At 39.9% G+C, this 23,424-nt stretch overlaps 1 protein-coding gene across 1 annotated transcript in view; it reads left to right on the forward strand.

Annotated features, from left to right (window-relative positions):
- LOC121869192 overlaps positions 1-22,852 on the forward strand; it is a 32,454-nt gene extending 9,602 nt beyond the window's left edge. Inside the window, exons 4-9 of the mRNA XM_042370427.1 lie at positions 251-2,759; positions 5,183-5,256; positions 7,980-8,177; positions 11,253-11,416; positions 20,312-20,412; positions 22,398-22,852. Of these exons, the coding sequence (XP_042226361.1) occupies positions 251-2,759; positions 5,183-5,256; positions 7,980-8,051 (2,655 nt within the window). The 3' untranslated portion in view covers positions 8,052-8,177; positions 11,253-11,416; positions 20,312-20,412; positions 22,398-22,852. The remainder of the gene's footprint in view (positions 1-250; positions 2,760-5,182; positions 5,257-7,979; positions 8,178-11,252; positions 11,417-20,311; positions 20,413-22,397) is intronic.
- Positions 22,853-23,424: the final 572 nt, after the last annotated feature.

The raw sequence follows: 23,424 nt of genomic DNA on the forward strand, positions 1-23,424 counted from the left end.
CAACTCTGAAACCATAGGCGGTCCTCAAAGGGTTAACTCTTTTTATCAGTTACTTAAGATTTCAGAGTAAGGTTTTAGTCATTGACAATCTTTACCACATATTAATCCCTAAGCACTATATCTCGCGCACAAACTGTGAACTAGCAGGATATTAGTCTCATCTAATTCAGTACATTTGAAGTGAAAGTGATTAATATTTCATGAAAATTTTGCAGATTTGCAGTACAGTACAATAGTCTTATTGTTACAGGTTGTGCCAACAGGATATTGTAGAGCAGAGGCCATGAGCTCTGACATACCATCAATAATGAAGGAGGATGGTAAGGAATCTTCACTGAATACCAAGAGAAAAAGTGTGGATATGTCACCATGTGTAGTGAAGATACCTAAAGAAAATTCCCTGGCAACTGGTAAAAACACTTTCAATACAACTCTCTCTTCATCAAGATTCACAGACATTAAGAACACAGCCAATACAGTTGGAGATCAGGGAGATGTAGAGTGCACAGCTGTACATCACAAGCACTCCGCAGGAACTATATTATTACCAAATAACCTTCCAGTAGTGACAGGAAGTATTCATAATCCACACACACACGTGAAGGCTGAACCTTACTTATATACCTCAACTGATAAAGAAGAATTACAAAAGTCAGAGAATGATGTATGTGGCTCTAATGAGATGGTACAAGATAGTTTACATGAGTCATTCTGCAAGACTAAGTCAAGGGATTCTGGCTGCACATTTTCTGTTGACAGTGGTGAATGTGATCAAGCTCAAGAAAGTGGCACTAGCCAATCAAATTTTGAGTGTTTTGAGACATGTGACACTGCAAAAAATGCAACAAATCATTCAGGTTCTGTGAATAAGCACTTTATTACTACTGACAATAGCCCAAGTCAACCATTGTCCATTAATTATACAAGTGAACAGCTGCTGCCAGTCAAAAATGACTACACTTGCTCAGTTGCTGGAGAGAATCAAGAGAATACATATATCAAAAGCACTAGTCAGTCATTGTGTGTGGATGATGACGTAGGTGATGAGAATAATATTGTGAAAAATAGTACTAATTGCACAACTATAATAAGTGACTCACAAAATGCACTGATGAGTGAAAATAATGCATCAGTGGGTAATAATGATTCACTCTATCAGAAGATTCATGACAATAATGGAGTCAGTCACTCGTCATTTGTGTTTGATGATCAATATAATCGGCAAAGTGATTTAACAAATGGAGCAAATTGTTTAATGCCAATATATGAGAATGCCTTTGACCAACAAATTGCTGTAAAAGCTAACAATATTAATTTGGTAAATGATGACCTGTATAATGAAGGTCAGTTGTCATCAAAAGTTATCAGACCAGACAATCGGCACTTGACAGATTTATTTTGCTATAGTGACTCTGTGTCTCCTGAAGACATTTCATGCCAACAGTCACAACTGACTCTCCAGAATAGTCACTTACCACCACAGTTGGAGGGAGAACCTAAAATTCCAGGTAACTTCTCCCCAAATGGAAAAGCTGATGCTGTGCAGTTGTCACCAAGAATAAATTCAGAAGCTCTTGACAATATTTTAAATGACCCAAATACTAAACTGTTTTTGCCATCATTATTAGAAGATTCTTGTGATTCTGTGGTATTTAGTGAATGTAGCATGTTAGATCTACCAAATTCAGAGCAAAAAACAAACAATTGTGATGGTGAGCTTTGCAAAAAAGACATTTGCAACTTAATTCCAAATGTATCTGACAACTGTGAGTCAGCACCACCAAACATGAAAAATACCAATGACCTGGCATCTACTGACAGTAATTCAACATCAAGCTCAATAAACAGCTTTAATTCAGGGATGGCAGATTTAAATTGTACACCAAGTGTTCTACCGTTAGAATATGAAGTTTCACTTAAAACTACTAAAAATGAAATGGTAAATACCACCTTAAACTGTATTGGAAATAGCCAGGAGAAGGGAAATGATTTGGCTATGGCAGTACCAACTACAAGTCCAGAAAAAAATGTGGATTCATTAGTAAAAGAGAAAACCTCCTTCAAGCAATTGAGGATAAAAGAATGTTTAGGCATTAATGATCAGTCTGAACAACCAGAGAAAAATATGTTGTCAGGTCTTCATCCCCAGAAAGGGTGTAACTGTGTTATCATTCAATCTACAAAAGAGGAAGTAGCAACAACTTGTGACATTGCAAAATCAGAGTTAAGAGAGACAACTAAAGAAATCTCTTCCAAATCAAGAGGCCATATTCATATCAGGTCCTCACCAACAGTTAGAAATATAAGAAGAAAAAGTTTACAGGCTAATAAAGAAAATTTGAACCCATTATCAACTGATAAGCACACGGTAGAATTTGTCGAGTTAACTGCTGCTCAGAAAGTGAACAGCAGCAGAAATCATATGATGCAGTCATGGAGAAATCCTGAAAAGAACTGTGGTGTTCTTTCAAATAAATCACCCCAATTAAGTTCACCAAAAACTGATTGTAATGAAAAATTCAAGACCCAAGTGTACCCATTCCGTGATATCTCATCAGCCTTTCAGCAAAATGCTCCGGTGACACAGAGTCGGTGTCTGGTGTCGTCAGTCGAGTGTCAAGAATCCTCATATTCCAACACAGAATCTGTAACTGATCATTCGTCACCCAAACAGAACCCTGTTAGGAGAAACCCACGTCGTGTACGAGGCACTGAACATTATGTTGAAGAGAAGATTCCTGATGAAGATGAGTACCTATGTGAGTGAAAATTATTACTGTATTTCTTGAGCAAACTCACACTTTATTCATAGATATTATCATATACTTTGTGCGTGTGCCTGAGTGTAATCTACTTTCATTTTGGATTGAGAACTTGTCTTTTTTAAAAATGCAATGAATGAAAATTACTAGAAACTTGCCACTAGTGAAGGCTGGAGGTTGAATTATTTCCTACTGTTCCTCTACTTGTAAACTACTATACAGTAATTTATATATTTAATTTTTGGGATTTGTTTGGCAATGTATGATAATTATTTTTTCTTCCAACAGATTGTCCAGTCATTTTAACCCTTTGTCTACTGTACATGTTAGCAACACCTTATCCTTTACCACAGTTATGTGATACACCCTGACTCAGTTATAAGATTGTGAAGCAAGTGGTTAAAAATAACATAGACAGTAAATCTGGAGACGAGACGGCCATAACTTCCTCAGCATCTTAAGGAATACATTTTGGCAACACTGTTCTGGTTTTAGCCATTGAAATATAAGTATCTTACATAACTAATATTAAGACAATAACAATGTTTTTACAACTTGATAGACTCAAATTTTGTAGGTACAGGAAGTGCAAAATCTTCATGTGTTAGACTAAGGGATAAAGAATGCCCATACAGTCAGGGTTAACGATAATTGATCTAGCTCTCCCTTGTTTAATGATCACTCACTCAGGGAAGTCGGAGAAAGTGGGGATTCTGTGCTGCAAGTGTACATCATTACAATACTCTTATGTGTCTTAGAAATAAAGAAAATATAATATAAAACTATAAAATAAGAAAAATGGAGAGTATATGTGGGAAGTGTATGTATGTATTGAGGCAGTGAGCTGTAACTGAGGTGAGCGACACTCCCTCCTCCCATATGTGACATCATGGCGTACAGGCAGCAGCCACCCACGAAGAAACAGCTCGGTGACTGCCTGACTGAACTGTGTCATGTGCTGATCGTTGTATTTTGCATCGTCCTCCAGGGTTATCTGTTCAACATTGTCACATGATTCTTCAACATCTGAACAGTAACATAGGTCTGTGCAGTTATAAGCCATGCCCTAGGACGAGAAAATCTCTGTATGGCATGATTTTTTGCATCTGCACTTGATTAAGTGCTACACTGATGTTGGTGTCAGCAGCTCTATAGTCATGACTGGAGACCATCTATATCTGCATCTTGTTTCCACCCATACCCCTATGGGGATGGAATTAGAGGACCTGCAATTGTATCACAGTTCCGCACAATTGTATCACAGTTCCACACAATTGTATCAAGGTTCCACACAATTGTATCACAGTTCCACACAATTGTATCTCAGTTCCACACAATTGTATCACAGTTCCACACAATTGTATCACAGTTCCACACAATTGTATCACAGTTCCACACAATTGTATCACAGTTCCACACAATTGTATCACAGTTCCACACAATTGCCTGGTGGTGGGCACTGAGGATCACTTGGTGTAGTGCATCTGGAGTGGGAGGTATTCTCTCATTCTCCTTATTTTCCTTTAACAGCCAACATCTGAAGTCTTTTCAACTTGGATATCTGTGTTTGTGGCAGATGTACCTGGCAGATGAAGGGCCTGGGTGTGTACATTGACAGTGAACTGAAGTTCTCGGGCCACTGCGAGAAGAAGGTAAACCAGGCTACTAAGTTATTAGGTCTTATAAGAAGATCGTTCAGATATCTAGATGTTACGTCCCTCGTAACGATCTTCAAGAGTGCAGTGCTTCCCTGTCTGGAGTACTGTCATCCCGTCAGGTCCCCGAAATATGCTAGGGACTGTCAGCTGATTGAAAATGTCCAAAGGAGGGCCACCAGATTGGTGCCTGCACTGTGGCACCTCAGCTACACTGAGAGATTTGAGCGCCTGAACTTGCCTAGCTTGTACTACAGACGGGCAAGAGGAGATCTAAATGAGGTGTACAAGCATATCAGAGGGCACTACTCAGTCAAGTGTCCTTACTTGGAGCTGGTGGACGCTCGCCCCACAAGGGGGGACAGTTCAAGGTTAAAGAAGCTGCAAGTCCGGATAACTGTGGGGGGTAACTTTTTGGGAGTGAGAGTTGTGAACTCTTGGAACAATCTGCCAGAGAGTGTTGTGACGTCACCGAGTGTGAGCTCTTTCAAGACCATATTTGACCAACACTGGAGCAGGTTCAGGTACATTCAGGAGCCAGTGCATGCCCAGTACTTGCCAACAGTACGTAACAGAGACGCAACTGATCGCCCAAGCTGCTAACGAGCTGATCAGTGGTGAAGAGGATAAAAGTAAAAGGTGTTGGGTAAATTGTTTTATGGGGAAGATGGTGTTTGTTCAGTTTTCAATATGAGTTTGGGTAAATTGTATTACTGAAGGTATGTAATAACAAATTTTCTTACAGTATTCTCTTTTGTCTTGCAGACTGTGAGGATTGTGACCAGGAATGGGAAGGAGAGTGTCTCATCCATCCACTTACATTAATTTTAGATAATCCAGTAAGTACATTTGTTGTATACAGAAATGTTGAAAGATTATATGAAACTATCCTATTGTTTCTGTGAAGCTTGTGGCATGTGTGAACATTCCATGCTGACATTAGGTCATGTTGCCTATTGAAGTGAGGCATCTAGTACAAGGTGAACTAGACAAATCAAAGTTTTGAATAATTGCTGTCTTCTGTTTTCTGTGGAGTCATATATGTATCCATTCCACCCCTCATAACTAACACTTGGTTAAGGATGAACCTCCACTCTGGAGACCTGACCATCACATGAAGTTTTGTGGTACGTTACCATACAAAACAGCTTTCAGGAAAGTGGTGAGTTTTTCCTTTTCCAGCTGAATGACTCGAGTGCAGTTCTATATACAGTATTTAAAGGTATTTTCAGATTTAAATACAGTAATATCCCTATTACTCAGAATTTTTGATCCCTGGAACTTTTCATTACCCAGAATTTTTTTTTAAATTCTGAGAAAATTTCTGATTTGGCCATTTGAACAGATTTCTAAGAGATTGCATCATGTTCCAACACGTGGACATGTGCTGGGTGCATGGGTGAGCTAACTGCATGGGGAGGTTGTTGGCTCGTGTGCTGCTTTTGGCCGTGACTGGCATGTGACTACATGGGATGGCTGTGATTGGCTCATGTATCTCCCAGTCTATCTCCTCAAACCTTAGCATCATGGCACACTTAGTTCATAGTCTGTTGTTATTGTTCAAGCTTGTTCATTTGCACTCTGCAGTTTTTGCATACAATCTGTGTTTTGCCATACACGTACTGTACTGTACTGTACTAGGATGCAATCAGCCAAAAATACAGTTAAAGCAGTTATAAGATATAAACACCTGTACATTCAATAAGTGTGAGAGTACTGTATGTACAACACTGTGCATAGTAGAGTGGACAGTGTATGCCTACTGTTGCCTAATGTGTTGAGGGTGTGTGTACATTATACAGTAAATGTACAATGTTGAAAGCTATAGAAGAAACCAATGTGACCAAGCTGCCACAGTAGATGGTACAGGACTAAGCAGGCCATCCTGTATCATTATACTGTACCAGCATTTTGGCCTGCCTGCTTCAAAGGCTAAAGATGACAGCAGCTGTTAGTAAGTACAGTATAGTGTAGACTGTAGAATATTTTATTTACATTATATTGTATGTGTACTGTAGTGTTTGCATAAATAAATACAGCTCTGTGTCTGTGTGACTGCAGTTAAGCTTGTGTAGCAGCAGTGCTCTGCCAGATGATTAGTTTAGACGCTGAAACATTCACCAGTGTTCGAAAAAATCTATTGATGTGGGATTTTTCCGAGATAAGAGAATTACGCCCAGAGTTTTAATCGAGCACTTCCATTGACGGGGATAGTTGTGTCGACAACCATATTCTTAAATGTAAAGGACCTTGCACTGTAGGGTATGGTGGAGAGGGGCAGCAGAACAAAAAAGAACTAACAATATTGGAATTTGAAGGTGTGGCTAGTAGGTGACCCTTGTTTGATTGGATATTTATAGAAATACAGTATGATTTATAGACTAATAATTTCATAAACCTTTTTATTCCTTTAATATTTTTATGGCCAATATTATGAAATTTTCAGAAGGCTTCTGTTTTGTTTTACTGCCAAGTGCCAGCTTGTTCAGCTGGTGGAGTCATCTCATCTTACAAGTGCTGGTACTAATTAGTGAAGCACATTATAAGATACTGTAATTTATTCATCATTTTAGCAAATTTGTGAATTTTCGTCTGGAAAATATAAATGGGCCATTTTCTGGGCTACACAAGAGGTCACAAGAGGTCGCAGTTCAAGGTTGAAGAAGCCGCAGGCCCAGAAAACTGTGAGGGGTAACTTTTTTCAAAGTGAGAGTTGTGAACTCTTGGAACAATCTGCCGGAGAGTGTTGTGACGGCACTGAGTGTGAGCTCTTTCAAGACCAGACTTGGCCAACGCTGTAGCTGCTACAGGTATATTCTGGAGCCGGTACATGTCTAGTACTTGCCAACAGTGCGTAACAGAGATGTGACTGACTGCCCAAGTGGCTAATGAGCCTATTTATGGTGAAGAAAACAAAGGTAAAAACTAATTTTAGATAATGGTTTCATTAAACTCAAATGGTCTAAATTTAAACCAGATGAATTAGAGGAAAATTCTGTCTAAAGTTTAAAGTAAGAAATACAAAGGGATGATTGGTAGTATTTCTAACAATAGCGTACAGTACAGTAATACACATACATAATGCACATAGTTTATTTGGCTTTGATACTGAAGAACAAACAGCTGGCCTCAGCTTCTCACACCTCCATTAGTCGGTGGAGTGGATACCATAATTAACTTTCTGGGCTTTCTTAAAATATTTATTTAGTAATGTAGATGTAGTTATGTAACATGTGTGTCATTTTTGGAAGGTTAAGTTGGTTACTCAAAGTCATTCTGGAGTAATGGCCTGGTGAGTCTACTACAATACGTATAGTGATTTTTAACACATGTTAAAGGGCGTCGCTTGCGCAGATTTCCGATGCACGGACGTGTACCAGTACGGTATACCCGTGCAAAATGAGACCCCACTGTAATGTGTCCCTGTTAAGAAAAATGTGAATACATTGCTGTACTTTGCAACTTATAATATTGTAACTCACTTTTCCTGTACATTAATTCTCTTTGTAATATCATTATTTCCATTGTTATATCAGATTCACTTTTTATTCCTATTAAACAGGTTGTGCGTGATGGTAGTGTGAAGAATCGTGCTCGCCTTACGCCCTTGGCCTCTGAGTATATGTCCATCTAAAATAAAAGGTGCTGGTTTGGGTGTTTGGACCACGCCGATCTTCCTCCACGTCTTGTGTTTGGTCCCTATGAGGGTCGCTTCTTGGCTCACGTGGATGAGGGGCATGAATCTGGCTATGGATGGAGGGTAAGTTTTCCTCACTACTGGTAATGTTTCTTTTTACTTTTATCCTCTTCGCCACTGATCGGAAGCTGCTTACGCCATGACGGTCACGACTTTTTTCCTTTATATTCTTTCACCCAAAGGTCGGTCTCCAGTCACCTCGGCGATCGGTCACGCTCTGTCACGACTGTTGGCAAATACTGGGCATGCACGGCTCCTGAATGTACCTGAACCCGCCCAGTGTTGGTCAAGTCTTCTCTTGAAAGAGCTCACATCGGTGCCACAACACTTTCTGTAGATTGTTCCAAGAGTTTACAACCCTCAACTCAAAAAAGTTTGCCTCGCGTTTCCCGGACTTGCGGCTTCTTCAATCTTGAGCTGTGACCCCCTGGGCGAAGGCCCGCCAGCCCAGGTAAGGACATCAACTGAGTAGTGCCCCTGAGATGCTTATAAACCTCAACTAGGTCCCCCTTGCCCGCCTGTAGTATAAGCTAGGCAAGTTCAGGCCCAATCTCGCAGGGTAGCTGAGATGCCGAGTGCAGGCACCAGCTTGGTGGCCCTCCTTTGAACATTTTCAACCAACTGACAGTCCCTAGCATATCTCGGGACCAGATGGGGTGACAGTACTCCAGATGGGGAAGCACTTCACCCTGAAGATCGTCACGAGGGACGGACCCTCAGATATCTGAACGACCTTCTATAAGACCCAATAATTTATTTGCCTGATTTACCTTCTTCTCACAATGGCCCGGAAACTTCAGCTCATTGTCAACATACACACACCTAGGTCCTTTCACACACAGTCTCAACTAGTACATTTTCTTCATCCCGCTGGGACATATAGTTCCTTACCGCTGGTACCCCAGGTGCATCCTCTACACTTCTGACATTGAATCTCAGCAGCCATTCCTTCGACCATTCCTGGAGCCCACAGAGGTCCTTCTGTGCCTCTTCGCAGCTCTTCTTCATTTTAGACAAGTTACAATACTGTATAGACCATGAGTTTGCTGCATACATGTTAGCCAATGTTTTCTTGATGACTTCCCTAATTCTGGTCTAATTTTGCTTGAACATCACATAATGAATATCAGCTTTATACTCAACAAAGGTTTGATCATATAACTGTTACTTGCTCATGTAACTAGAGAACTGTGTTGACTGTCTCCTCTCATATACTGTACAGTATTTCATGTTCTTGCAATGGTCACTACACCAGCTGAGTGATACAGGTGTGCTATTGGAAGAATGTAGTCTCGAATGTCTTACTTGATTCATTATCATCAATATTTAATGGCCATTTTCAGTGCGTGCAGGAAGTAGCCACAATCACTTGATGGCAACTCTCCATAATGCACAGTCTCATCAGGTTCTGAACTTTACTGCCATTTCTTTAAACTACTTGTGGTGGTCTGTCCCTGACTCTCCTCCCTGCTATATTTAGAGTGCATCTCTTGGCCCAACTGGTCTCAATTTTCTTCACATTCACTAACTATCTCAAGCTTGCCTCTAGACAAAACTCATTCTATACTTCTCAGATTTGTTTAATGCAAATTTCTGTAACCCGAGGAATACCTTTATACCATTTATTACTTGGTTCAGAAATACTACACAAATTCCAACCAGACCAGACCAGACTTGACCAACACTGGCACAGGTCAGGGCTGGAAAAAACTTGAGTTTTGAAGGAAAAAAAAACAGCCCACTTTTTGTTGTTTTCCAACAACCCCTACAAGTACTGTAAAACAACTGTTCTCCAGAAAATTACACACACACACAATGGCAAATGCATCCTCTGGAGAACATGGACATGAAATGGACAGGAATGATAAGCGTTCTAGGCATGATGATAGTAATTGTGGCCTGCTGGGTGTCAGTGTCAGCCTGGGAGCACCAAAATGTGTCAACAGTGTGTAACAAGAGAGGTGACTGATCAGAGGCCAATCAGTGGCAAGAGAACAGCGGTTTGATAAGGCTCCAGTATGCTGCTGTATCCTTTGGTCACTAATTTATTTAATTTACTTGCTAATCTTTACATAATCTACTCCTTAAACTATGATTGCTGCCACCAGACTTCAGGACAGTATATGTGGTGTAGAACAAGAATCTGGCTTCTTTTCCTTTGGTAGCAGGCAAAGAAGTCCAACACTGTGAGTTGTTCATTAATAAGAGTTTAGGATGGAAGGAAGGGTGAAACATCACTCATCATTCTAAACCATTATGCTCCGTGAGGTCACGTTCGTGCCATACGCTCAGAATCCGTGAGGCCATGTTCGTGACCCAGTTCAAATCTGGTGGGCTTGAGAGTATGGGAAGCATTTCTCCTCAGAAGAGAAGCAACCAAATCCTGCCATGTGTGGCTGCAAGCAGAAGCAGAACATGTGCATAAATCGGAGCTGAATGTTCTAAACTACGTAGTTTTGATAGTCTTTTCAACAAACAAGAATGACTAAAACCATTAAAAGTTTTCTGATAACAAATAATACTCTAAAACTTGCACATTATATATGTTCTGTAATTCCAGTTTTGTTGTACAATACATACAGTATGTACAGTATTTATAACTTTGTGCAGATGGAAATTTGTATAAAATACTAAATTGAATACTGTATTGTTGAGCCTGTTTTTATGAAGATAGATATTTTTTAATTACAGTATGATAAAAGTGATCCTTCAGGCATCAGATTTGACCATAATAAGTTGAGAAACATTTTTTAAACAAAGTAAAAAAGTATATTACCTACCTGTAATAGCTTGTCATTTAGCACAGAAAATTAGTAAAAAGTTGCTGCTAGTGTGTTTGTTTGGTGTACAGTAATTTGTTAAATAGAAAAGTATACAAAATATATTAAAAACTGAACCTCTTTAATGACTTATGTTTCCTATGTCTAAAGGTTGAATGAAAATAGTTTTTATCTCGTTACATTTTTGGGGAATTTTGACCCCTGAAATATCAAAAGCCAGCGTGTTATTCACCATCATTGAATTTGGTGCACTCATATTATGTAAAGACATCCAAACTACAAATTGTAACAAGAAATGCTTCATGCCGATGCAATTTCCAAAATCCGGTCTTTTTAAATAAATTTTGTCTTTTTCCAGCTTCGTGATAAAAGTAACTCTGCAGCCTGCGTTGATGCAGTTGATTCAAGTATCAGTAATTGGATGCGGTATGTGAACTGCTCCAGGAGTGAGAGAGAAACAAATTTGGCAGCATTTCAGTATAAAGGACAGATATACTACAAGACTTTAGAGAAGATCAACAGGTAGTGTTACTCACTTATCTTACCTGGCTTTATATCTGTACTGTGGGGTATGTAGCAACGAACGGATCCTACTACGTTTGTTATTCATAATCTAACGGTTTTACCTATAAAATTGAGAATGCTATAAATCTAATCAAAGAACTCCTGCATACAACAAACGGATGAATACGGGATTATTTCAGTTCAGCGATGAATATTGTTGTACCGCCGCATCTACAACAAGAGCGCCAGGCTACCATCTTGTCTCATTGTGTAGCCAGTGCACCACTGTGCCATTGCTGAAATTTTGTCTTTTGATGTGGAAATAGAGTTATTTGTATAAATATTTTGTTATACAAGTGTACACTGTGACAATGAATCGCTCAAAGCAGTGAGAAAGCCTATAACTCTGGAACTAAGAAAAGAAATCATAAAGAAAAACGTGAGGATTTGAACAAGACAAGTAAACTTAGTGATGAGTATGAGATGGCTAAATTGACTATATGTACGATTTTAAAGAATAAAGAGGAGTTGAAAACAGTGCAAGTGGCTAAGGGAATTCTAGACTTAGGCAAAGCAAGGTGTAATGTTATTGAGGAGGAGTGGAAATTGTATTCTTAGTGTGGATAAAGGAGAAAAGAAAATGGCAGGTGATTGCATTAGTGAAGCTGGTACCAGAGAGAAGGCCAGACAATTGCTTGAGGACCTTGTGCCAAGACTCCTCAGTGCAAGTGATAGGATGTGCCAGTGTTTATAAGTACTAAGGTGGTTTACTGGTTTCAGAAGGAGAAATAAATACATAGTGTTGTGGAGATTATGGGTGATGCTAAGTAGTGCAAAGATAAGGAAGCAGCCAGGAACACTATGACATTTTTTGAATATTAAAGAGGGAGGCTTTGTTTCTCAGCAGGTATTCAATTGTGATGAAACTGGACTATTTTTTGGGAAAAAAAATGCCTCATTGCATATTAAGACATTAAGGAGGAAACTTGTCCCTGGCCATAAGTCAATGAAAGACAGGCTTACTCCTGGGTTTTGTAAGCACGTTTCTGGTGACTGCAAAATAAAGCCACTCCTTGTGTACCATGCAGAAAACCCCAGAGCTTTAAAAAATCAGAAGTATCCTGGTGTTATGTCAAACCCAAAGGCTTTTGGTGACCGCAGAACTTATTCTCTGAGTGGGGTGATTGAGGTGTTGGACCCAGTGCCTGGGAATACTAGGAGAATAATCTTCCACTAAAAGCTTTTGTTGGTGATGGACAATGCACCAGCCCACCTCCCACTTGATGGTTGAATTGCCAGAGGAGTTGAACTTCATCACTGTGCACTTCTTGCCACCCAACACAGCACCTCTCATCCAGCCCATGGATCAACAGGTAATTTCTAACTTTAAGAAGCTGTACACAAAGGCACTGTTTAGAAAATGTTTTGCGTCCACTTCTTCCAGTGATGTTAGCTTGAAGGAATTTTGGAAGAGTAACTTCAATATAGCAGATGCTGTATTTTTAATTACTTCAGCCTGGAAAGAGGTTACTGTGAGGTGTCTTTGTGCTGCTTGGAGGCCATTGTGGCCTGAATGTGTCCTTCAAAGAGACTTTGAAGGCTTCGAAGAGTTAGAAGAAGAGGCTGTTGTTCATGAAATTGTGGCTCTGGGCAATTCCATGGGCCTGGAAGTGGATGATGATGATGTTGAGGAGTTGGTGGAAGAGCACAGTAAGGAATTGTCCACTGAGGAGCTGCTTGAGCTTCACAAAGAGGAAAATGAGACACTGAAGCGGAGCTTAACTTCTGAGGAGTCAGGGGAGGAGGAGGACAAGGAGGAAAGCCGCATCATTCCAGCCAAAGATCTCAAGGATGCGTTCTTTTGCTGGAGCAAACTGTCCAAGCTTGCTGAGGATTATCATCCTGATGTTGGTTCTGTGCAAAAGGCCATCAGTGTGTTCAATGACAATGTTATGAACTACTTTTGGAAGGTCCAGAAATCAAGGTTGAAGCAGCCAACCCTGGATACCTTCTTTACAAAGATAACAAAAGAACATACAGACAAAGTGCCTGTGAGACAGTCACCAAAGAGGGCTAGGAAGGATGACTCCTCTCCTTCCACCTCTTCTCAATAATTCTCTCCTCCCCCCTCCCCCCTCCCCCTCTGCCTCCTGTCCTGCATGCTGAACAACACTAAGGTAAGATAAAGTACCGTATTTTTTACATTTTCCACAGAATTTTTTCAGTGTTAAGTGGTTGTATTTGGGGGCCTGGAACGGATTAATCCTATAACGAACGAATGCTATAACGAACGAGGTTCTGGAACCAATTACGTTCGTTATAGCATACCCCACTGTACTGTAAATCCCTAATAATGTGGACTAAATAAGGGGAAGGTTGGTCTAGAGTCTCTACATAATGCAAATTTCTGGATTATTGGAGAAATTTTCCTGGTATACTGAATAAAACCTTTAACAATGTAACAGCCATTTTGAATACAGTATACAGTACAGTACTGTACTGTTTTTACTTCCAGTATTGTGAACACATTAAGTACAGTATGTGGTCAATATTTGCAGAGTTACATACAGTATATGGAAAGCAAGTACAATGACTAAAACCACAAATACAGTACTACTTTAACTATCGGTCTACAGTGGTCCCTCGGTTAACGAATGCCTCAGTTAACGAAATTTCGGTTAATGAATTACCTTCCACAAGAATCTTCAATTCGGTTAATGAACAAAAATTCGGTTAACGAAATTCTTATGAAAACATGTCAACATGTTTTGGCTTGCTCACCAGCTGGAAGATTAGTCCGCCAATACAGTAATCGGTTCTAGGACTTTTATTCGTTTCCATTGGAATAATTATTGAGAAAGTTGTACTATTCAATATTTTTCCAAGTTTTATATTAAAATTATTAGTCGTTTTAACACTTATTTAACAGAATTGCAGCACAGTGAACTAGTTTTTGGTGCACCCATCAGCCAATTCACTCACCCACCAAGGCGTTAGTTTGTATCTCTGTTCAGTGGAGGAAACATCTTGGTTATTGTTCTCATGAACACAGAGTATTTTTACGTTTTTACAGTACAATTATTGGTTATTTTGAAATTTATTTAACATATTGACAATATATACCGGGTAGTGCAGTGCAGTGTTGATTTAAAGAAAATAATCTTGAATTACACCTAGTGAACTTAAAATTTTATTGGTGAAGTGACAGCATCAAGCATGGGGTGATTTCTCTTCCATCCCCACTTCCTTCTCTTTTCCCTTCTCCTCCACCCCACTTCTAATTCTCATCATCATCATCAACCAGGAGCCGTCTACATACACACCTCAAAGTAAGTGTACTTTATTGCATTTTTTTTTTTACTTTGTATGTACTTTTCGGTGAGCTGGAACCAATTACCCAATATGCCATTGAAACAATGGATTCGGTTAATGAAATTTTCGGTTAACAAACGACCTTCTGGAACGAATTGTGTTCGTTAACCGAGGGACCACTGTATTGGAAAAGGCGTTTGGCTTCCATGGAAAAGTACAGTAATGGAATGTTCCTGATTAATAAGAATAAACCTATGGCTTGTAAAGCCATCGCCCACTTAGCCCCCAGTGTTGCCCTCCCCTGATGCTCTCCTTCCCCAAAATCAGTTTTTGTGTTATGGATTCATAAGCAATAGTTGATGGAGTGTAGAAATGCACGACAAAAGTCATATAGGAGCCACAGTTTGAGCTATGATGAAATTTTTTTGTCAAAAGTAGGTGGGTAAAATTTTTCGAGGAGTTAAAATTCATGCATTTCTTTTGGTCATTTATGGTGAACAATAGCCAGAGGTTACAGTTGGGTCCACTCCTGCATTTACCACTTAGTGTTGTCACTCCTCTGTCTCCTTGAGGTGTGAACCACGAACTCCGAAGTGTGAATTTGAATCATTCGTTTGTGAGCAGAAGGCGAGAGAAGACGGGTGTGTCAGGGTAGGTGTCTTTCTGTGGGGAGGGGAGAGGGAAGTGCGTAGTATATGGGGTGGGAGATTTTACAATACAGAATAATGTCTTGTGCTAACAGATGAAAATACTAAGGTTACAATAAGATGAACTCATGTTGTAAGTAAGGTGTTCCTTTGCATTTAGGAGCAAATGGATTATGGATGTTTGAATCTATATCTTGTAGAAACAGCAAAGTTTTGTTTAAACCCTCGACTATGAGATGGAACGTCCCTTAGCTGAATAAAACCATCTGGCGGTAGTTAGACTAAAAGAAAACATCATAGTAAAGGGATTAATTGGCAATCAAATCAATCAAGACATGGATGCCACATATTTACTGTACTGTAATACAAACTTGGTGTGAGCAAAAATAGTTGAGAGAGCAGCTGTTTGGTATAGACTTAGCAAACCATAGTTCAGTTGTGTCACACTATCAGGTTAAATGTATAAGAAAGAAACATTTTTATTATCAAATATGCAATTTATGATGCAACGCCAAATTCTCTATTGTGGATTGGATGTTATGGCAGCCCTGTTGGTGGCACCCTTGACTCCCCACCCCCCACTGCCTCCTCTCATTTCCATGAGGCACTGGAGATAAGAGTACACATACAAGTGATGCCCAGATTTAAGTCAACCGGGTAGTCTTTTAGCTTCCCTTTTACTCATTTTACTTTTATCCTCTTAGACACTGATCGGCTCATTCTCCACTTGGGCGGTCGGTCACGTCTCTGATACACACTGTTGGCAGATACTGGGCATGCACTGGCTCCTGAATACGGTAATATCTCCGTTAGCCGAATTTGTTCAATGCTTCCTTCTTTACCTGGTCAAAATCTGCATAACTACCTTCTTCAAGCCTCTGGTCCGATATGCCTGCTTGTGTTTTTAATTTCCACTTTGCGTAGCGGTAAAAAGCCTTTGGTTTTGACTTGACCTCGCTTGCACTCTGCCTCTGGAACTCCTTTTCAGCCCTTCTACACTCTGCCTTTGCTTGGTTTCTAGCTCTTGCATACATCCACTTGTCTTGCTCATCATTTATGTTAACCCATGTCTCGAAATCCTGAGTTTTCTTCTTTACCTTGTCGACCGCCTCGTGGTTCATATGTATCGGCCGCCTTGTATTCCTAGAGGCACGGGGTTTGATCTTGGGTATATATTTCTCAATCAAATGGTTCATTTTACTAGCTATGATATTGAACGTAGTGTCAGCATTCTTAATCCTTGGTAAGTCAGGCCAGTGTATACTTCTCATCTCCCCCATCCTGTCGTAATTTCCTTTGTAATGGTTGAAACTGGACCTGGTTTTGTCATGAACCAAGAAACAGTTAAATCTGAAGGACAACTTTACTTGGTGACTTGGGCCAACTGTTTTGTTGTGAAACCTGGCAAACTGTGTAACTGTGAGTCAACCACATGCCTTGTGGTCATAAAATGGGATTTCAGGATTAATTTCCAGTTCTTTAATAAGTACAGTATACAGTGGTCCCTTGGTTAACGAACACAATTCGTTCCAGAAGGTTGTTCGTTAACCGAAACCATTGGTTCCAGCTCACCGAAAATTACCTAAAGTAAAAAAAAAATGCAGTAAAGTACACTTACTTTGAGGTGTGTATGTAGAAGGCTCCTGGATGATGATGCTGATGTGAATTTGAAGTGAGAGGTGGAGGAGGAGAAGCATTTTACAGCTTCTTGGAAGGTGAGTCACCTTCCATGAAAATGTCAGGAACCTCTGGACCGACAGATTCTCCAGCAGGAACATCCTCTCTCATTCTTGAAGTGGAAGGCTGAGAGGTAGCAGCTGTTTCCCGATGCCTTTTAGTAAAAAAACTGTCAATTTTTGGTTGTTGGGCATTTCTCCTCATCATTAACTGATGTCTGAAGAAGGAGACCATTCTGTCTTCAACATTACACAAAATAGGTTCTGTTGTTTCCACATCTGGGTGCCTTGAAGCCAGTTTCCTGAACTTATCCCAGTAGTGAACAACATCTTTCAAATCTGAAGTAGACATATGGTCATCACTTTCCCTTTCCTCCTCACCGCTGTCAGCCTCTAACATCTCATCCAGTTGCTGCAAGTCTTCAGGAGACATCACAAGCTCTTCCACATCATCCTCCTCCACTTCGAGGCCCAATGGCTGACCAATGGACACAATCTCCTTGTCCAACTCTGCTTCTTCCTCAAAATCATGGACTGCGGATGGCCACAGTGTTTTCCATGCAGAATTGAGGGATCTAATGGAGACTTCTCGCCATGATGACACAATCAATTTTACAGCCTCCAGGATGTTGAATTGTGTCTTCCAGAACTGTTTCAGTGTTAGTTCAGGATCAGTGGAAGTTGCCTGATAACACTTCCTGAACATTTTCTTCATGTACAACTTCTTGAAGTTGCTGATCACATTCTGGTTCATTGGCTGCATGATTGATGTAGTGTTGGGAGGCAAAAACAACACTTTGACACTCAACTTGAGCCTCCAAAGTGCTGGCAAGTTCAGGGTCTTGACCAGGGGCATTATCCATAAGGAGAAGAGCATTTAAAGGGAGTTTATTGGTGGTTAGGTAGCTCTTGACAGAAGGGCAAAACACCTCATCAGCCCATTCTTTAAAGAGCTGTCTTGTCACCCATGCCTTACAGTTGTACTTCCAATAAACTCCAAGCTTTCCTCTTACCACTTTTTGTTGTTTGAACACCCTGGGGTTCTCAGAGTGGTAGACAAGCATAGGCTTCAATCGGAAATCCCCTGAAGCATTGGCACCAAACAATAGAGTGAGACGGTCTTTCATGGGTTTATGCCCAGGTAAAGAGGCTTCATCTCTGGTGATGAATGTTCATTTGGGCATTTTCTTCCAAAACAGCCCAGTTTTGTCCACATTGAACACTTGCTGTGGAAGATAATTTCCTTCATCCACCAGTTTGTTAAAGTCCACTACAAACTTTGCTGCTGCTTCTTTATCTGCACCTGCAGCCTCACCATGCCTAATAACACTGAAAATGTCACTTCTTTTCTTAAATTTTTCAAACCAGCCCTTGCTGGCCCTAAAATCTTCGAACTCTGTGCCAGAAGAACCAGGTTGATCTTCCTTTAAATGTTTGTAAATCTCCCTGGCTCTTTCACAAATAAATTCTGTAGAAACTGAATCACCTTTCATTTGCTTTTCCCTGATCCAAATGAGAAGTAACCTCTTTGTTTCTGTTATTAGGGATCTACCTTTAAACAGTCTGGTAGATTTGTCTCTCACTTTCACTTCCTTAAACTTGTCTTTCTGTGCAAGAATTGTCGACACAGTTGATGCCGACATGCCATAGTCTTTACTAAGCACATTTGTTCTAATGCCCTGTTCAAGTTTCTTGATAATTTCCTGCTTTACCCGGATTGAAATAACTTTCCTCGATTTCTTTGGAGCCATGCTGGATTCGATTTCAACAATGAAATTTTAAATTTTATTGCTGTAAATAAAGAAAAATTTCTTTAAATAAACAGTGCAGTGTGCTATATATTATCAATATGTAAATTATATTTCAAAATGACCAATAATTTGACTGGAAACAAAAAAAGCATTTATGTTGAAGAGTCTCAAACAAGATGCTCCTTCCTCTGAACCTATAAACAAACTGACACCAAGCTTGGTGTGTTGAGTGGCTGTTTGGCGCACATAAAAACTAGTTTCCTATACAGTACTTGAATTATGTTCAATAATTGTTTAAATGACTAAAAAATTTACCGAGGTAATATAAAACTTTTAAAATTATTGAATAGTACAACCTTCTTGATATTTACTAAAACGATAAGGAATTTAAGCCCTAGAACCGATTACTGTATTGGCGGACTAATACTACAGCTGGTGAACAGCCAAATGCAAGCGAAAACATGTTGGGAAAAATTCATAAGGAATTAGTTAACCAAAATTTTTTCGTTAACCGAAGTGAAGAATCTTATGGAAGGTAATTCGTTAACCGAAATTTTGTTAATCGAGGCGTTCGTTAACCGAGGGACCACTGTACTCTCGATTTAACAGAATCCGATATAACGAACTTTCGATTCAGCGGAAGGAATTTTATCCATTATTTTTCTCTCGATTTAGTGAACTAGTAAACTAAATCAAGATTAATTCTGTTAATATGCTCACATCTACAGAGACACCTCAGACACATGATACTGTATGTACAATCAAAGACAAAAGTCGTGTCGAGGTTTTGTCCGAAGATTAAATATAACTCGTGAAACATTTTGAGAGCCCCACCACAAGGCAGAGAGCACCAAAAGTGTAGCCTTAAGGCATACATTTTCACTAAATTTCACGACACGACTTTTGTCTTTCATTGTACATAGAGCCACTAGAAACATTATTCATGGCTTACCTTAAACTAGGGGGTTCGGTGTTCATTTTCAAATTTTTCTATTATTTCCAAACTTTTTTTCCAGTTGATAGCCACACTCTTTTGACTTTCTCCCCCACACCACTTCCTTTCTCAGATTTCTGGGAGACTTTCGACCTGATGGCTAAGTATAATAGTTAGTTGATCAAGATGTAGCAGTGAACAACACACACTTTGGTGGCAGGATACAGATTGAACAGATGTAAACAAACCCCATGCGTCAAGCAGCTCATTTGGCTTGGAATTTAACGGAATCACGCACTATTTAGTGAAATAGTTTGCTAAATCGAGCAAAAATATCGTAAATTCGATTTAGTGGAAGTTTCGATTTAACAGAAAGGGTTGGCTTGAATTAGTTCATTAAATTGAGAAAATACTGTAGTAACTTATGTTATTTACATGATATCATGTGAGAAAAAGGAAAAAGCCATTCGTTAAGTACATCTTAATCCCTTGTTTCTTTTTGCTTGTCAGCTTTATACAGGCCTATTCATTTTATTAATGACTTTCCCAAACCTCAAAGTAGCAGTTGAATGAATGTGTAACTTATGTTTCAGAGGTGCTGAGTTGATGGTTTGGTATGGAGATGAGTATGGCTTGGAACTTGGATTGTCCAGAGAAACCTTTAGATGGAAATCTTCTGAGAAGGCACCTAACAGTAAGATATTTTTCTCTTGTCCACTATTTTATGATCATATTGTGATGCAAGGCACAGTGGTCTCTTTTCATCCATCTTTTTGTTCACAAAATAATTAGAAATTGTTTGAGTGGATATTGACTAAACTTTCAGAACAGGTATCATATATCCCAATGGGATGAAGAAGTTGCCTGAATTGAGATTGAATGTGAAAAGGACCTACAGTAGGTGTGTATGTTGACAATGAGCTGAAGTTCTCGGGCCATTGTCAGAAGAAGGTGAATCAGGCAACTAAATTATTGGTTCTTATAAGAAGGTCGTTCAGAAATCTAGATGGTCTGTCTCTCATAGCGATTTTCAAGAGCGAGGTGCTTCACCGCTTGGAGTACTGTCACCCTGTCTGATTCCTGAGATATTCTAGGGATTGTCAGTTGATTGAAAATGTCCAAAGGAGGGTCACCAGACTGATGCCTGCCCTTCGGCACCTCAGCTACCCTGAGAGATTGGAGCGTCTGAACTTGCCTAGCTTATACTACAGACGGGCAAGGGGTGACCTAATTGAGGTGTATAAGCATCTCAAGGGGCACTACTCAGTCGAGTGCCCTTACTTAGAGCTGGCGGACGCTCGCCCCACAAGGGGTCAAAGCTCAAGATTGAAGAAGCTGCAAGTCCAGAAAACTGTGAGGGCAAACTTTTTCGGAGTGAGAGCTGTGAACTCTCGGAACAATCTGCCAGAGAGTGTTGTGACGGCACCGAGTGTGAGCTCTTTCAAGACCAGACTTGACCATCACTGGAGCGGGTTCAGGTACATTCAGGAGCCGGTCCATGCCCAGTACTTGCCAACAGTGCGTAACAGAGACGTGACCGATCACCCAAGCGGCCAACGAGCCGATCTTTTGGTGAAGAGGATAAAAGTAAAAAAGTAAAGTAAGCATATAACCAGCCAATAATACCCCAGTAAACCTCTCCTCTGTAAACTATTAGAGTATTGTTCTGTATTAATGAAGTGATCATCTCAATTTAACTGCACTTGTGCTGAGATACAGTACAGTACAGTGCAGTACAGTGCAATGCAATACAGCACAGTACAGTACAGTACAGTACAATCCAGTCCAGTCCAGTTCAGTGCAGTGCAGTGCTGCTGTTTGACGGAAATTCGTCTGCTGGACAGTAAAAAATGATATTCGATGATGTAGTCGGTAGACCGTGACGTCACTGTATCCAAAATACCGAAATTGTTAATTAGGTCTTTGTTGGGGTCAAATGAAAAATACAAATGATTTAGAATAATTATGAAGGTATTTTATTTTATTTCCTTCATTTTATAATTGATAGTTTAGCAATACTGCTTTATGATGAGTTAGCACGAGAGGATGACGTCTACTAGGAACACAAGACGGTCATTACTTCCTGTTCCATGTTTGGGTTCCAGGGACGGATCCAGGAATATGGGAGGGGTCCAGGAAGTATTGGGGTGGAGGGGAACCTGGCCAGCAAAGCGAACCCATCCATCTTTTACTGTTAGCTCTTTATTTGTTGTTATTTTATCAGACACTTAACATTATACATTATAATAGTTATCCTTTTTAACAATGCATTTTCTATGATAGTCACTCGTGGTATCATTCCATTTTCTACTTCTTGAACCCTTTTTATCTCTTGTATTCAATATGATACTGTACTGCTCCACCTAATTTTAAAGTTGTTTAAAGAATATATTGTGCAATACTTCATACTATATATATGCATAATAATAGTAAAAAGGAAAAAAATTGTTACTGGTATCCTATATATGTATCGCATTTAACAAAGAAAACGTTTTTTGATGCCATGGTCTCGTAGCCAGTCACAACGCGAGGAAGATAACCAATCAGAGTGTTTGGTAAAACACAGCCGGAATTACGGCAGCCCTGCAGTGCAGCACAGCACAGCACAGCACAAGATGTTATACCTCAGGTATTTTATATGATTTATGGGTATTGTTTCTAACACTGATTTTCCCTTAGGGTATCAGGATAAAAATCAGCCCCTGGTGCATTCATCCAGCAACAAATCCACCAGTGTTGTCACCAGGCTGTGTGGGGAGGAAGCTGAGGCACAGTGTACTGTTATATCAACTGAAGAAAACAAAAATGGTGGACAAGACTTAAGTCAAAGTTTTATGGCCACAAAAACATTTGTTGATGATTTAGAAAGTAAAGAAAAAAGTTATCACTCTGGGAATTATTTTGTCAAAGTGAACAGTGACACAAAAACCTGCAGATTAAAAAGAGATGACTTGTACATGGAAGGAAATATACAAGTAAATTATGAACCAACACACAAGAGTAATAATAAACAAGTTCAGGCCAGGAAGAAAGAGACATTAACAGGTTTAGGTGTTCACACATTGACTGAAAGTACCGTCTAGATATCTGAACGACCTTCTTATAAGACCCAATAATTTATTTGCCTGATTTACCTTCTTCTCACAATGGCCCTAGAACTTCAGCTCATTGTCAACATACACACCTAGGTCCTTCTCACATTCAGTCTCAACTAGTGCAGTTTCTTCATCCCTTTGGGACATATAATACGCCTCCTTACCGTTGGTACGCCCCAGGTGCATCCTCTTACACTTCGTGACATTGAATCTCAGCAGCCATTTCTTCGACCATTCCTGGAGCCCACAGAGGTCCTTCTGCAGCTCTTCACAGTCCGTTTGGTTCTTAATTTCCCGAAATAACTTGCCATCATCGGAGGAGTGTACAACGTCAGGCATGTCATTTATGAAACAAACAAACAACAGCGGGCCCAATACACTGCCCTGTGGTACCCCACTTGTTACAGGTAAGATGACGTTTTCATGCCATTAATCACCACACACTGCTTGCGGTCATGTAGAAAGTCTTCTATCCACGCTAGGACATTTCCCCGAATTCCGTACCCTTCCCGTTTGATTTTCAGCCTTTCGTGGGGTACACTGTCGAAAGCCTTGGCAAAATCTAGGTAAATATTGTCGATATTACCAACCCGTTCCAGAATATGGGTCCA

The sequence above is a fragment of the Homarus americanus genome, unplaced genomic scaffold, assembly GCF_018991925.1.
Source record: "Homarus americanus isolate GMGI-L3 unplaced genomic scaffold, GMGI_Hamer_2.0 scaffold25467, whole genome shotgun sequence".
Lineage (NCBI taxonomy): Eukaryota > Metazoa > Arthropoda > Malacostraca > Decapoda > Nephropidae > Homarus > Homarus americanus.